The following is a 17,143-nucleotide window of genomic DNA, read 5'->3' as shown; positions in this document are numbered from 1 at the left end:
ACAATTTTAAAGGACTCGTTTTAAGGTAGAAAAAGGCTCCATATAGATCACTTCATCCTTTCCAAACCAAAAGGGGGAAAAAAAAATGAATAGGATAAATGTCACAAGAAACATCACTAAAGCCACTAACTGTATAAAGCACGTACTTATTTGGCCTAAATTGTTTGAACTAGCCCCGGCCAAGAAAAGGTTTTAAGTACCCTACTGGGACAGATGCGAAGCGGCAACAATAGAAGCCACACTAATGCAATCCAGGTAACACAATCCTGTTTCAAAAACACGGGGAGGGCTAATTACAGTACTGCTGAGTCAAATTTCTTATACCATTGCAACCCACAGGAACAGGTCAAAATCAAATGTTATTCAAACCACAGTCATATCAACCTCCTGTATCAAAGTCACAATTTAAAACCAAGTGAAGAACTTAAAAGCTTAACCCATTCACAAGCCAAACGTGATTCAGCGCAGGTGGTGAGGTAGCGTTCGTATTACCATCTTTAAATTATGGTTTGTGTGCATTTTAAAAAATAATCTTCAGAACTGTACCTTTTTGCATCAATTTAGGTAAACACTGATAAACTGATCGCTGCTAGGAAGCTAAATCTCGGTTGGTTTTTTTTCACGTAACTGTTTTCCTCATTTTGCAGGATGCATGTCACAGAGAGCTTCTCTGGCTTTCATAATTTAAAATTATTCGCAACTAGCAGTTTTGCATACTAGATAGTTAAACAAAATATTTCCGTAAACCTGCCATTAGCTTCTTAACATCTCACTTTCCAGTACAATGAAAAATTCATGTGAATTTTGTAGCTTTCATGTCGCTCAAAATGCCACTCTGACACCATGTTTATAGTGTTCAACTCTGCAGCATGCTTATAAAACACATCCTGGCACAGATTTCACTGTGGGGTGTTTCTCCCCCCCGCCCTCCACTTTCCCTGGTACTACCTCACGCTCACAAGAAGATGAAAATATGCCTAGTTAAAATAGATGGAGATATCTTCTGAGACTTGAACCTTCTCAGGACTACTCACGATAGCTAATCAAAACATCTGCTGTACGCTGCCAATATACACACTTTCTTACCAAAACGAAACAAGGACTGTAAATCGGAGGGTCGGGATGAGCACAGTGCCCGGCAGGGCTCTGCCGTATCCCTGGACCACCCTCTGCGTGCGGTACCCAACACATCTTCACCTTCTTTCATAAAAACGGGCGCACTGGCACGGGAGGCACTTTCAACTTAATATAGCAAACACTAACCCAGAGAATGACGCGAGGAGAAGCACCGCTCAATGCCCTCCCCCCTCTGTGTACAGGTAGTTTCCCTTTGGAGACCCTCCGTTCCCAGGTGAGTGGAGGGGCATTGATTTCCCCAGCTGATGACAGACACCTTCAGTACCTGACGGCCATTGAACTCTCCCAGAGCAACGCTGCGTAATAACCTGGTCATCACACATGGCTTTGCACCACGAGTTTGGACAATTAAAATGTAAAAATTACTATTAGGCTACTATTTTGCATAATTTGCAAGCACAGAAACTACACGTGGCACGGAACAACTGAAATAGATGTATTATGCTACAGTGATTTACCCAGGGACGTCAGATTAGCAATATGGATCTGTTTAAAAACACAATAATTAAGACAGGCAAAAATGAATTAATCAACTGACAATACAGTCAAAATAGTATTCCAACCAAAGAAAATAAGAGGAGGGAAAAAGCCCTTACTTTGCAGATCTATGTTTTTAAACTGGTTTTATGCATAAATAAAAACCTTAAAATGTAGATGGATTGCATCCAACAGAACTACTGTAGCTAAAAGTGATAATGATTCAAGCATTTTTCAAATAAAAGTTAAATATTTATAAGCGCCCAACCACATTTCATAAATCACAAACTATTATTATTTTATTCCTGAAGCTTCCCTGGCACAGCGTGTGAATTGAGCCACAGAAAGTCAGAAAGAAAAATCTCCTCTTTCTGCACATGAATCAGTTACACGAAGCGGAGCCCTCCGAAGAGCAGGTCGCTCCGTTATCCTCCATATGGCCCTTCCACGGCAATCGCGATTGCAAAGCACAACTAATTCGGTATCAAAAACAAAATTTCATCCGTATATACTCCTAATTCTTCCCCATTAGCAACACAGGGCAGGTGTTTCATTATAATGAGGAGAAGAGGGGAAAAAAAAATGGAAGGAAACAATAGCAGTCCTTACCTGTCAATTATCACTGGATCTGATGGAGTCTCATTTCTGTTGCCACAGCTTTTCTTGTCACAACAGCGGCTACAGAGCAAAAGTGAAAGGATTTAGTGCGACCATTACACTGTAAAATCATCATTACGAACACGGTAGGTTCAAATTGCCGGCTAGAGTTACCGCTCGGTCCCTGCCTGGAAATCAGTCAAATGTAGTGGGTCACATATGGGTTAATTACTGTGTTTAACTTTTTGCACAGCTGGTTAGCAACGGAAAATATAAAAAGAGAGGGGGTTTGCCCCTTTCACAAATAATAATTCAAGGATCACCCGAAACAGGGAGACCTGCCTGTTTGTAGCCTCTTTTCCTAAAAATAGGCTTTAACAGTTGTCCCGAATATGCCCACACAAAATAAGGCAGCTTTTCCTCCACTGAGCACTTTTTGGATTTGCTCAACGCTTACGTTACACCTCCACACGCTATTCCAGCTTCTATGCAGAGCCGGATTCTCAGCTACCGGGAAGCCTCCCTCCGACACCTGAAAGCACGATTATTCTCCCTCTAAGAATAACGTTGTTAACGGGGGGAGCCCAAAGGCAAGCACCATCAGCTGTGGCTCCTTATGCCGGAGCTTGCCTCTCGCCCCCAAGTTTTCTGAGCACGTTAATGATTGCTAATGCCACGGAGAGCAGAGCCCCACGGAGAGCGGAGCCCCGGCGGCTGGTGCCCTGCGTCAGGTCAGATACAAAGCAGGCGGGTGAAACGTAAGCTCCGTCTCCCAAAGCACTGCTCCATCGCTGACCTCCGGGGCTGGGATTCTTTTGAACTAAGGTGGCTCATTGTTTCCTAAGAGAAGTTAAATTGTTGTTTGTGATGATTCCTTGTCAGGGGTTGTTGTCCATTAGGAGCCATAAATATATTGCAGGTGAGCTCGCAGGCTACACACAGGTCTCCGCTCCGGGTGGGAACCCCTCCTGGTGCCCGTAGAGCTGCACTGAGCGACGGGGGGGCTGCCCCCAGGAGCCCTGCTCTGCCCCACAGCCCCTCTAAGCCCACAAGACCGAGTCACGGCTACGCAGGTGAGCAAAGGCTTTCACCCACCCTGGGGGAGGAAACACCCATGGAGCATGGAGAGCTCCTGTTTGGTGACATCCCTTAACAGAAAATCCCCCACTGAGGTCAAGGCTCCAAGCAACAAAACTAAAAAATGTCAAGAAGCTCCCGGTCTCCCCAAGCCCTCCTGGGTCCCCGGGGACCGGCTGGATGATGCCTGGGCAGCTCCTGCGGGGTGAGGGATGCAGGGAGCGTGGGGACGGGGAGCGGGGACCCCATCCTCTGGTGGCACCAAGCGAGGACCTCGTTCGCTCTCCCTGGCCAGACCTGAGCGCGTCTCTCCCTTCGATAAACTTTCGGATAAACCTCAACCACGGTGTTTGGAAGCCACCAAGCTTGTTCCAAATGGCATCGGGGGGACCTGCGCGTCGCCCTTATTTCAGCAGCCGGCTTTGGGCGGCTCGGCAGGAACGAGCGCTGCTCGCACTCCCGCTCAGACGAACTATTTTCTTTTCCCCAGAAGGTGGAAGAACATCAGGGCAGGAAGAAGCCCTCAGAAGTGCCACGCTATATAAATAGCCCTGTTGGGAGTGTGACAAAGGTTCTCTTGTGTTGCCGAACAATAGAGCGAATAATATACAGTTACCCTCCAAGATTAGCAATAAAGCAACTAACCACACTAAAGATAACAAAAAAAAGGGGGCCTCTTACAAAAACAGCCTGTTTAAACATGGTTTAAAAAAAAAATAATAATAATTTTTTTTTCAAAGAGGGGAAAATACATAATTCTTTTCACCGCAAAAAGCTTCAAGGCAACTATTCAGGGCTGAAACTTTTCACAGTTAACACATGTGCGGTATCTTCATTTCGGTGGAAGTTACATTGTTTGCGATTGCCAAAAAAAACTGCTTAATTTTACAGCACAATACCACAATTGATCCACCAGAAAATGCAAGAGCCTTGGCACCCAGAAAGTATTAAAATTTAGGAAGGAATAAAATATGCTGTAGGTAAATAGTCATGTGGACGTTCGGGGGGCTTTTTTGCCTATAAAAGGACTTGCCATTGGAGCGCAGCTAGAATGTGTGGGGTGAGAAAATTTACCCACAAACAAGGCAATAAAAACTGCTAATCATTTTTAAATGATTAAAATGTAATTAGAAACAGAGTTGGCACAAGTTAAGACAATGCAGTTCTTGTGACTGAAGCAAATCAGGGCTAGTCCTGACATTCTCACAGCAGACTGGAGGGACAGAAATTGCCACACTTACTCAGGCGAGCAAAGGTTCCCAGGCTCCCAGCCCGAGACGGGCAGATGCCACCATCCACGCACCACCAGGCTCGGTGGCTGCCACCTTCCCGGGGCGCTAGCCCAGTGGGAGAGGTGGCCGCGGGGGCCCGGGGTTGGGGACGCCTCGGTCTCGCCTCCTGCCGCGAGCGGGATGGAGACAGGCCCTGGCCGACGGGGACAAGCCGGCTTCCAGAGACCAGGAAACACCACGTCGCTCATCGGGTGGCCCCCTCGTTTGGGTAGGGCTTCCCCAGGAGCGCACCCCAGCAATCCCAAGTAACAGTAGGAGACCTCACTCCTTCCACCGCGGTTTGGGGGTGACGTGGAAGAGGTGCACAGCCGGCACATCCCGCCATCTGGAGGCTCTGAGGCATGAAAGGAAGCCCCAAATGTTCTTTCATGTTCTAGATAATTATGTTTCCCAACCTTAGCTTGCATTTTTTCCCTCAACAGCAGAATCCAAGGCTTCGTCTACCCTAGTTTTTCTACGCAGAGAATTAAAACACCACCTCTGAGTTTGAGACGAGGTTGTGTGGCACGAGAAGTGCTTTTAACTCAACTTGCCTCGAAAGCTTTGGCTTTTAGTGCCTACTTAACACTTGGAAAAAAGTTCCTAAATATTCAGCGCCCTTTCTCCTTTCCCTGAAGGAATTCTAAAAAAATTCCTAGGAGCTTCTCCAAGTCACCCAGAAACCCTCCAGCTCCCAGCCAGGCTCTGTGAAAGCGCAGGGAGAGGCGCTGAGTGCCGGCTCCTTGCAGCCAGGAGGACAAGGACTTGTCCTCACCGTCCTTCCATGATGCCCGTTCCCAAGCGGGGCAGGGAGCCACAGCTCAGGCACAACATCGTGCTGGCCCGCAGCAAAAGCCTGCAAAAATTGCTTCGTCTGGGGACTTGTTTGTTTTTAAAACAAGTAGTCCTTGATAGCAATGAAGTTCAATGAAGTCTCTTGCCGTCACAACCCCCTCCAGCTCCCGCACCCCATCTCTGCCTGCCCCAGGCTTCCCCCACTGCTGCTGCCATCCTCGCCATCCCCAGGGCTCGTGCCCAAGCTCCACACACCATCCCCATCCCGCCCCTTCGCAGGCCTCCCCGTCCCCTGGCCACCACCACTCCCAGCTTTTGTTGCTGCCTTTGTCCTCGCCCCAGCCCTCTGGGGACCTGCTGCCCTCCTGCCATCTTGCTCCGTATCTTCCTCCTCCTCTTCCCTGCGCTGGAGCATCTCTACCCCGCGCTGCCCGGGCACCTCACCCCGACGTCTGGCACCCCCAAATCCCCCGGTCCCCAGCCCAGCGCGGCGGCCGGGAGCATCGCTCGCGCTCGGAGCCCTGCTTTGTGTATCTGCGCGCTCGGGCTTTCTGCGGGGACAATGAACAATGAGAAATTACGGGGCGATGGCACGTGGCCAGCGCAAATGCGACTTTCCGATCATTTAGCTGCCAGGCTCTAACAAGTCGTTAGCGAGTCCGTGTGGGAGGTTTCGCAGGAGCTCCCAGCGAGGTGGGTTTCATCCCGCAGACGATGCCGTCGGGACAACCCCTGCCCCAAACAGGCTCCTCGCCCCGAAGCGCGGAGGTACGGGAGCTTCTTGCCAAAACAGCTGTAAGATTTTATTTTACCCAGACAAAAACCCCCATATTTTACTCCAACCTCATTCTCAGAAATCACTGAACCATTTTAGCTGAAACTTTCCAAAGAAAGTCAGCCTGAGGCTGACACCCTGCAAAGGACATTTCAGCCAGAACAGTTTAAGTTTGGCAAAGCTGTAAGCCACTGAAGGTTTCATAATGGAAATTGTTGAGGCAATATTAACTATAGATGTCCCTCCCCATGCTGCCTACAATACTAATAAATTCCACTGAGGCTGTGAATTCTCCCCAGCTATTAACATTTTCGCCAACAGTGTAGATTTTTTATGTTTGACAAAACACAATGAAATCCTTTGAAATAAACAGCCACCTGAAGCAAACCTCAGCCCCACTTCCCTACCGCCACCAGGACTCTCCTATACATTTGAATTCTTTGTCTTATCCGTGCCATAGTTGTAGTGTACTATAAATATCCAGCTTTGTCACATAAATGCAAAGTTTTATTGTGCAGTTAGCCTTGATAGAAAGCACTGCTGAAAGTTGTTTAGAAATTAAATATCTAAAACAAGCTATTTTAAAATACAGAGCCCTCACTATTTCATGTCTGAAATGAAGAAATTTCATCTTAGGGAGAGCAAGCTGTCTTTCACACCATATGGCTAATGGTAGTGCATAGCAATTAGCTGGGCTGATTAATGGGGAACAGACTCTAATTTTATGCTTATAATTGAGGCTGCATTTGCACCCCTGGTGCAAATTCAGCACATCCCAACTTCCACTTACAACAGGCAAGAAATCAAGAGAAGCAGAATGGTGTGGAGAGAGATTCCCCCCCCACCACCACCCAGACCCCTAAAGAGCATCAGATTTGCAATTTAAAAGAGTGTTAGCGGCACAATAGATGACAGATTTGTGCAATAGGGTCAAGCGGCCTGGTAAACAAACAGCACCCTCTTACACATGTATAGGCAGAAAAGGAAACGGGTAATATCTAATATGAGCTGTAAGAAATTTGAATACGTCTCCCCCACCCCATCAGGCACACAATATTTGCCTACTATGGTCAGACTAATATTTTTTTTTGCTGCCCCTCCACCTCACGGTTATGAAACACAAAGCAAAGACTAGCAGTAAACAAATGGAAGGAGAAGAATAAAGCTCCCAATCCAGTGAATTTTAAGAACAAAGAAAGTGTAAAGTGCTTTCATAAAGGGAAAGACTGCACATCTTTCCACCTTCCCCAAACGGAAATAATTTTGTCTCAGTCAAAGTATATGGAAGGGCCGTAAATCTTTAATGCAGGTACTTGGTCTTCTGGTTAAAACTCAGTCCTCTATATAAAGTTTTAATTTACTTCTTACTCTTTATGTTTCTAAAGTATTTGTCAGAAAATTCATGCACGGAAGTAGGGGATTCTCCCTCTTGCGCCGATGGCTCGGTGAGCGGCGGGCAGATGTCATTCCCACCTCAAAACCTCGCCGTTTAGGCATCAGGAGGACACATCACCCAGGTCTGAGGGCAGATTCGGAGCCTGGCGCTGCAGGCACTTGAGCACGTGTTTAAGTTTCCTCACGTGAACAGTCCCAGTGTTTTACTGGTCTGTCACAGGAGAAAAGCAAAGCACGCACTTCAGCCTTATCAGGTCAGGGGCCTCCTTTAATATTTCCACGAATTGTTCCTAGCTAGGTATCTAGCGTGAAAGTGGTGCTAATTGGGCCAATGAATTTTAGGGCAATTACGAGTTGTCAGCGGGACTGGGTTTCCATTTGGAAAGGGAGAAGTGGCCGGGAATCCCCAACCCAGCGATGCTGCGGTTCCCAACGGCACCTCTTGGAGCCACCCGCCTGCTCTGATCCTTCCTGGGCTGTGATGGGTTGTCTTTGGTTCCCTGGAAGAAGCCAAACCTACCGAAGGGAGCAGCCTAGAAAAATACAACATGAAAACTAAAATCCCCCAGATCCCGCAAGGAAGAATTTTTGGGGGGGCTGCACGGGAGCCAGGAGAGCGGCTCCTTCTCTGCCGGCATGGCAGGGCGCTGCCCTCCAGCAGGGTTTTATCAGGGAGCAGCTGCCATGGAGGACAAAACACGCAGATCGCCAAGAATGAAGACAAAAAAAAAAAAAAAAAAAAAAAGAAAAAAAATCAACGAACAGAGAAGTTTCCATCTGAATATGTTGTCTAAGACTCTCCCCCACCAGGAAACCCTCATCCAAGTTTATTCCCTTAGAAGTGGGTACGCGTTTTTACCCTCAAGTTACTCCTTTTTAGTAAATGTGTTTTGTAAAAGTTACAACGCATGCAATGGCATTTTTACAGTCTTAAAACAACTGATTGTAACAATGAGCTTATGCAAGAACGCCTCGTCTTCCACTAGGGAATTATTTTCTGCCATCGAATAACATGTAACAAATGATTTTTTTCAGACATGCAAAAAACACCCACTAACTTTAATGAGGCTGCAAGGTCAAGCTCCCCTAGGTGTCGGAGGGGTCTGTGGGAAGCTGCTGCCCCCTCCGCGGTAAAACGGCAGCAGAAGAGCCTTCCCCTGTTTCGATCAGCCAGAAGAAAGAAGGAAGCAGCTGCCCGTTCAAGGAAAGAAGATATTTGACTGTCCCAAATTTAAGTGTCCAACCCCAGGCAGGCAATGTTCAGCGCAGGGCAGGGCCAAATCCGCACGGGGAAGTTTAAAGAAAATGAACAAGACGACATATTGTGCGCTGATGTGCATCACCTGCTCCGCTCCGGCCAAGCAGGGACCTTGCAACTGGGACTAAAAAGGCCTCCTGACTTCAAGTCTTTGTGCACATCCAGGAAAAAAAAAAAAAAAAAAGCCCCAAAATTACTATTTTGTCATCTTACTGAGGAGTTTTTGTTGGGAATTGGGGACAGAGACGTTTATGGCTAGCAGCCTATAATTGACTGTTAATTTTGGTGAGGAGACCTTTTGTGGGCTACGGTGTCTAAATGAAAACCAGTTGCGTTCTGTTCAGAATAACTCTTTATAAATAATTGAAAGCCAGTGTGACGACTGAGACCTTGCTGCTAATTACACACACCGAACTGTGTTATTTTGGGATTGTTTAATGCAAGAAAGATAAATTTAAGTCCGAAAATAGCTGCAGGTTCAACCTAGATTTTGAGAGACACGTTCATCTTCTCGTCACTAATTAACTGGAAGCGGGGTATTTCTTACCTGCACATTATTTCATGCGTGAGCAGAACTCGGCACATTTCTGGGTTCTTGTCTTGGCCTTCGTATACTATCGCCTAGAAACAAAACACATTTTTAGCTGTGCATCGAGTGGAGTTTGGAGAGGATAAAAACGCGTCGCCGTAACTGAAGACGCAGCCGGAATTGCCGAGTCTCAGGCTAAAGAGCCCACGTCCCCACCGAACCTGCTCCAAGACCTGCAGCTGGAAAACAACACGAGCCGAGTACAGCTAAATTCCCTCCTCTCCGCTGCACATCTCTCAAGCGGTGTGTAGGATGGGGTTTTTTTAGTAGTCAAGACAACCACAATTTTCTTTTCAATTCAGAATAAAATATAACCTAATAGCATTATAAGAAAAAAAAAAGGGGGGGGGGGGAAACCAGCAAGGCTTGGCATACTTTGGGTTCTATTCATTAAAAAAATAAGACAGAAAAGAGGGAGCTCATGTATTTTTAATTACAAAAGCTGCGCAGCCCAGGCGTTTTCCTGGTAGCTCCGAGAAAGCGCCTGGGCCTGATTCTCCCCTTGAACCTCGTGATCTGCCGCTTTCCGGAGAACAACTCTGGAGTTACGGGGATATAAATAAGCGAGAGGCAGGCCCTACCGGAGCAGAGGATACCAAAACAAACAGAGGCTCAACCAGCTTGAGAAATTTGACTCTGAGATAGCACGGGAAGAATCCTTTAAGTTAGAACCGTGGAAAGACGGTGTATTCGCATTTCAAGAAGAGTCTACGTTTGCGATCCTCCCACCAGCAGAACCGGCGGCGAGGGATCGGTGTTACACACAAACTAGGTTAGTGCTCGCAGGGTTTCCATCCCATCAGCACAGAGTCGTGTTTTCAAACCAGCCCTGGTCCCGGGCACCAGCCCCCCAGCAGCAAAACCAAAGTGAAGTTGCCTTCGCAACAGCATCTTGCGATAGCACTGAGGTTCCTACGTGTTTTCGGGAACTGGGATGAATGGTCAGAGCCCCAGCCTCGGCGAGATGACCACTCCTGCTTCTGAGCATCAGCTCTACCCTTGACCTGTGGTGTGACCTTCTCAGCCTCTAAAATCATAGAATCACAGAATCTTCATGGTTGGAAATGACCTTTGAGATCATCGAGTCCAACCAAACAAGCTACAATCTCTGCCACTAGATACAGACTTAAAGAGAAGAAATTGGGGAACAAACTCCACACACAAAATGACATCTGATATGGGTATCCCTAAAGCTAACGATAAAATAGATATTGAAAATAAAAGATAAAACTACACTATGTGGATGATATACATTTTATGGAATGAGACCACTTTGAAGAGGAAGTGTGGAAAACTCTGAGAAAAAATAAGTTATCTTGATAGATGATGAAGTAAGATCACGTGAACTGCTTTCCCAGTCCTTACAAATAAAACCCACCAAGGGTAAGAGGCGTTGTACCTGCAAAGGGGGCACGGATCTCAGGACGCACAAATATGAAGAAGCCTGAGCTGATTTTTAACACCATTTTAATAGTAATACGCAATATCATGCATTATAAAATTATTTAATGATTCTATAAATAGTATCAGGAACGGGGCTGTGTTATCTTTGCTACTTTTAATTTTTTCACGCTGGTTTTGCTATGTGCGTTCCCCTAAAACCTGACAGCCAGCGCAGGGTGTTTCTTTGCTGATAAGATGCAGCAGAGGCCGATGGTCTCATTGCTACTAACAGGTACAGAGCTTCACCTGGTTCCTGCCCCCTCGTTCCCACCAGCCAGGCACAAAACCTGTGAGCCCAGCGCTTTTACAAAGGGGACAAGAAAGTGGTCACATGCAGGACAGGACACGCACAAAGTCCAGGCAGCACAGACACCAGCAAACCCCCCCGACCCCAGCTGGGACCCCAGGTCCCTGCTCGGCTGCCGGCCCACCCCTCAAGGCACTTGCACATCGGTGCCCAAGAGAGCTACAGGTGGTTTGCAAGAGGCCTTGGATGATGGCAGTACGGTCATTTGCGTGTTACGTCACGAAATGGGACAAATTGAGAAGATCCTCATTTCCAGGCATTGAAGGGGAAGATGGGGAGAAGCTTCTTCCAGCCAAAACCAGGGCATCAAAGTAACCGGCTGACAACTGATGGGGTCGGTCAGCGGGGACATTGCAAGCACTCCAGAAACCCCAAATCGGGTTCCACCTGGCAGCGGGACAGGCCAGGCAAGGGGGAAGCTCACGGCACTTTTTGAACTTAATCAATAATTAAAAAATAATCTGCCCCTGAAACTACAAAGCATGAGGGGTAAAGAGCAGGTCTGCTCCCGAGGCCTCCGGTGGAGACAAACACCTCCAGACCCCATCGAGTCCACCCATCACAGCACGACACGGGACGAATAGTGCCTGAGGGGGGACTGCGGGACTTGGCTCATTCTTCTTAAACTTTCAAATCTTAAAATAAATGTACCCGGTATGGGTTGTCTTGTTGCCCGCGAAGCCAAGGAAGCGCTAGAGGTGACAAACCAGAACACAACATTTACTTTCTTTTTTTTCCCCCCTCCGCTCTCTCTTCCCCTTCTCCTCCCGCTGCTATGCTTACTTAACCTCCAGGTACCCGCTTAAATAACTCAGCTAAATAGCAATAATGAACGGGCAGAGTCAACACTGTGGTACATAATCACCTTGTCTGTTGTGTTTAGCATCAGTGATCCCTTCTTTGCCTGCATGACATTCTTCTGCCTTCCTCTACGCTAAGGATTTGCTTCTCACTTTATTTGCATTTAATCACCGACGTTGTACCCATGTACGTTTTGTTTTCTCCCCGTTAAGCGCCGATGCTCCCGCAATGCCCTGCTCCTGCAGGAATTTCTAGGAAGCTCCAGGCAGCGGGAGGAATTGCCGAGTTCGTTTCCGAGCACCTCGTGCCCGACGCCCATCCCCGTGTCCCCGTTTGCTTGTGCCAACGGGCGTGCGAAGCGCCCGCCGCGAACTTCCATGACGGGCTGCCCGAGAGCACTGCAGATACTCTCTCCCCTCTTGCGAGCGGCGCTGCCCTACAGCATTAATTCTACAATTAGTTTCAAAAAGGAAACAGGAACTGCTAAAGTTTCAGATCGTTATAGCTGCCAGAAGTATTTTCACAGGAAGGGTCCGCAACGTTACTGCTGTGAAAATTTTTAACTGTAAGATTTGAAAAAGCTACTCCTTTAACAAGTCTATCTTAATTTTTCTGTTTTCGTTATTGTTTTTTAAAGTTCGGGCTTTAAAACAGGGTGTTTGCGGCAGGATTCCTCGTCGCACTAACGTCGTCGTGATTTTGTCAAATAGGGATCACATTAATGAGAGATAAAGTGAAAGTTACAGCGCATAAACTTAGACCACAGCAGAGCTAAAAATAAGCCTGCAAATACACACCAGGGTTGCACAACAAAACACCAGCAAAGGAAATGCAAAATTATAGACTTTGGGGTTTTTTTTCTTTTTGTTTACTTCGTGTCGTTTTAACTCGGTGCATTTCATGAGCATTTCAAAATAGTCTTTTTTTTTTTTTTTCCCCTCCTGAACAACTTCAATATTTCCCCACAAAATTCATCTTCCATTTTGTAAGCCATTACTCACCCAAGTAACCTTTCTACGAGAAGTCCCAGTGAGTAACGATCACTCATGCACAAACGGATTTCAAAATCAGGCCCCGAAAAATTAGTGTCAAAATATAAGACTTCCTCGCTTGCAATTAAATAAAGCCGCATAAAAAGTTAAATTAAATGCAATTCACTGCTTGCCAGCAAATAAAAAATTACTAAATTGAGCACATCGCAGTCATTTCTAGGGGACAAGTGCGTCCAGCAATTCGCCTAAACTTTTCAGTGACAGAGTTCATTAAAAAAAAATAAATAATAAAATAAAATAAAATAAAAGGGAGGGGGGGTAATATAAAAGTCAAGACCACAGTTAGTTCCCATTTAATCCACTTTTTCCCCGGTAAAGACGGCAGGATGAAGCAGTAAAATAGTTGACGAGTAAGTTGGAAAAAACATAGAGCCAGATTTTGTCCTTAGCTATTCCTGAATAAATCCAGATTTGTGCTGGTACAACCCAGGGCAGAACCGTCCCATGGTGTCAGTTTGCCAGTCAAGCAATCCTGAACTGGACGAAAAACAACCTTGAAGGAATGAGATCACGGTCATTATATTATTCGGTTGTGTCATGGCCTTGATTTTAAAAGAGCAAGAGAAGGAGAGAAATCACCAACACGCATCTAAATCCACTCCCTTTCAGACTCCTCATCTGTTTCACAAAACAAACTATCTATCTCCTTTAGTGAAATAAAGGAGAAAGAAAAACCTCATTAAAACGAGGGTCTTTTCAAAAACAGAACTAAAATGATTTGTAATGACGTATACAGCCATACACACAGAGAGAAAATAAAACCCTGGCCCCACCGAATTCAATAGGAGCTTTGCAATTGACTTCAGATGGGCCAGAATTTCACCCAGGGAGGATTAGGCTTGTATCCGCTATATAGCCACGCAGAAAATACTGTGAATTACATTTATTTGGCTGCAGATCCTTAACCCTTCATTACCCGAGTTTTTACCCCTTCCCCAGGCAAAATTTCGACTCATCCCAGCGAGGTTTATCCCGGACAAGTAGCGCAGCGCCGGGTCCCGGGGCGAGGACGGGTAGTTCTTGCTGTCCCTCTCTGTGCACAATTCAGCAGCATCTAATTATTTTATCCGGCCTCCCCTCTGCCTTTGATACACAGCCTGCGTATCGACGTATTCGCACAAATTAAATAAATTTATCTCTCCTAATATGTTCATTTTTAATGGTTTTCAAACATTCACATGGAAACAGCTCTAGCGTAAATATCCCAGAACAAATGGCTGTATATTATACAGGAGGGAGCAGTTGGGCTGCCAGACTGGGAATGCACCAGGCCATCTGGCTCAGGCAGTCTCTCCAAAATCCTCAGCTTTGTTTTCACCCTCAGACTCCAAACAACACATTTTCCACTGTGATGAGTTTACATTTTCCCAAACACAGGTCCTGATCATGCATGCAAATTCCAAACTTCTCCATTCCTCTCTGTACAAGAAAATTAAAATCACCTGCGCTTCTGACATCTCACCAAAGGCACAAGAAAGCTGCTAAAATCTGGCGCAATGTAAACTTTCCCCGTCACAGGGGTTAGGTTTTGTTTTATGTTTGTGTGAAATTTCTCCGAGTCTGCTGAGGCTCCTCTGAACTTATTGATAACATTATTTTTTTTTTTTCCCCATGCGCGGAGCTGCCAGAGAAGGGCCGCGCTGCGCACAGAATAGAGGGCTGATCAAATATCTGCAGACATCAGAGGATGATAGAGAAGTCAACAGAAAAACCATTTGCATCCGAGTTAAGGGACTGGGGGGGCGCAAAATATAAACAGTCTAAGTCTGAAGGAAGGATTTTTGACTCATGAGGACTCTCAGCAACAGACAATAGCTATCGTGCTAAACTTATGATTTTGAAGATGCCTGAGCCATATTAGCATCGGTTATGTCTTATGGATGAGAACGGCTGAAGGAGAAATGGGTGGGGAACAAGTATTTCAGATTTATTTCCTCCATCTTTCCTAATAATGAAATACCTCAACTTTATGAAAATACCGCTGAAGAAATAGAAGGCATCTCTTCTCCGTAAATATATTAAAATCCTTAGACTTGCCTAAAAACTCCGGTTTCATTAGAGCAGGCATCTTTCACGTTTTGCAGGCAATCTCAAAATGCATCATTGTTAGAGCCAGACCTACTGCGGGAGGAGCTGCTGCTTTACGGAAAGCAACAGCTATAAAGTTTGGGATCCTACAGGGTTTTGAACGCATTAGGAATGTGATCCCGGCATAAAATGAGGTGCCAAGATAACATAAAAGAAAATTTAATTAAGCCAGTATTGACGCCGAACGTTGCTACCCTGACTGAAAAGAACTTCCCCGCAACATGAACGATTTGCGCGTAGTATTTACAATTTATAGATGACAGGGGCACATTTGGGGAACACAGTGAGACCCCTCAAAGACGTGCAATTCCCACCTTAGCCAACGCTTCTCCGGGGCCACCACCAAAGGCCAAGCACATTATCCTGAACATCACTCAAAAAGATGCCCTTGGAGACCAATCCTGCCTGGGTTTCCCATTCGGAAGTCCCACAGCCCAGACTACCAAGGAGCGCGCGTGCCCCACGTTTTGGGGCAGCGCCTGCATACAGTTCACACCGACACCTCAGGGCTGCCCTGGGAGGGAGTTTGCAAGAAAATTCGCGGTTGCTTCCAGGTAACGCCACCCTCCAGCCCCGCTTCCCATAGTGCACCGCAGCTGATCTAGGACGTACAGACGCACACGGGAGACGGAGATCCCCCTGTTCCACCCGTGACAGGAGCCCTGCCATGAGTTTCTTAGCTGGGCGCAGCCCCACGAACAAACCACCGGCTTATTCAGATCAGGAACTCCATAGGAGCAGGAATATCTACTATTTGTTACACACACCGCATCCAGCCCAGCGAAGCCCTGCCTGTCTACCTGCTGATATAACGCATGCCGCTGATGGGACGTTTACGTTAAATCTATGAGTAGCAATCCTATACGCAGGAATCTAGGTCTGATTTGCAGAACGGACTTTATTTTCTCTTACCTAGCTTAATAGTCTGCAGCTGTACAAAACCTTGCCATTTGTAACTGTGAGACAAAGAGAATACATTTAAAACTGATCTGCCCGTATATTTTTTAAAAAAAATAATTATTTAATGTAAGGAAAGAGCCACAGATACTTCCCCGTATGATCTGGGGAACCTAACTCATTCAAGCTTTGCTTCTGTGGGATTTTTAATTTGCCACCAGAAACCTCAGAGTAGCCGTAATTCCAGCCTGGGAATTCACAATTATTGAGTGTGTGAATGTGCGCGTGTGAGAGGACCGAGGAGCTCCTTGCCAGCAGGAACATGTACGCTTCTGCAACAGTTTCATTTAAAAGTAATCATTTCATTATCCAATTTGTTCTGAGCGTCATGCATTAAAATACTACACCTTCAAGGAGACTGACAATATATATTTAACTTTCATTAAAAATTAAAGAATTTTCAGACAGTCTTTGCAATATTTAATTACAGTTTGATGATTTGAAAGTTACTTGAGAATCTTCTATATAATTCACTGTCGTAAAATATAAATGATATATTCAACATTTGGGTGAGCTTCTGTCATGTGTTATACTTCGCTTCCTAATAAGCATTCAGTAACCGAAGCGATCGCAACTCTGAAATAATTACGCTTAAAAAAAAAAAAAAAAAAAAAAAGAATTAAAAAGAAGAAGAGGGAGAATTTAGCCCCTGGTCCCCAAAAAAATTCAGAGCGGCACATGCCACAGTTTTGACATGACAATGCCCTATTTTTCATAAGCGATTATGGTCATGCCTAAAGAAGTTACATTCATGAAATTAATACGTAAGCAAACATGTTTGCGTCTAAAACAGCCTTTCGCTCCCTGTTTTCTAATCTGAGTTCCGAGAGCTTTTGTTCTAAATCCTCGCTTCTCAGCTCCATCGCACTTTCCCCAAAATCTGTAATTTGCACTAACTTTGTTTTTGTAAGACTTCCTGAAATCAAGACAGATTTCTTCTGTGGGGTTTTTTTTTTCCTTCATTGTGAATGTGCTTTAAAGCTACACGGTAGGTTTTACAAATAAACTGTATCTCGGGGGTTTTTTTCCCCCCTTTCTCTCCAAAGACCCTCTGATGACTTGATAATAATGAGAGACCAAGAGGTCAAACAGTGCCTTAGGATGAACTCTTCATATGCAAGATG

At 45.8% G+C, this 17,143-nt stretch overlaps 1 protein-coding gene across 12 annotated transcripts in view; it reads right to left on the bottom strand.

Moving 5' to 3' along the window:
- Positions 1 to 17,143, bottom strand: part of EBF1 (EBF transcription factor 1) — a 298,786-nt gene that overhangs the window by 260,752 nt on the left and 20,891 nt on the right. For all 12 annotated transcript variants that reach the window (XM_054217556.1, XM_054217563.1, XM_054217557.1 and 9 more), the window contains 2 exons: positions 9,330 to 9,403; positions 2,224 to 2,292 (listed from right to left, as the gene is read on the bottom strand). In XM_054217556.1, coding sequence (XP_054073531.1) covers positions 2,224 to 2,292; positions 9,330 to 9,403 — 143 coding nt within the window. The remainder of the gene's footprint in view (positions 1 to 2,223; positions 2,293 to 9,329; positions 9,404 to 17,143) is intronic.

This window comes from Rissa tridactyla, chromosome 11, assembly GCF_028500815.1.
Source record: "Rissa tridactyla isolate bRisTri1 chromosome 11, bRisTri1.patW.cur.20221130, whole genome shotgun sequence".
NCBI classification, from domain to species: Eukaryota; Metazoa; Chordata; class Aves; order Charadriiformes; family Laridae; genus Rissa; species Rissa tridactyla.
Note: the sequence above shows the minus strand (reverse complement) of the source record. Positions and strands in the feature narration are given on the sequence as shown.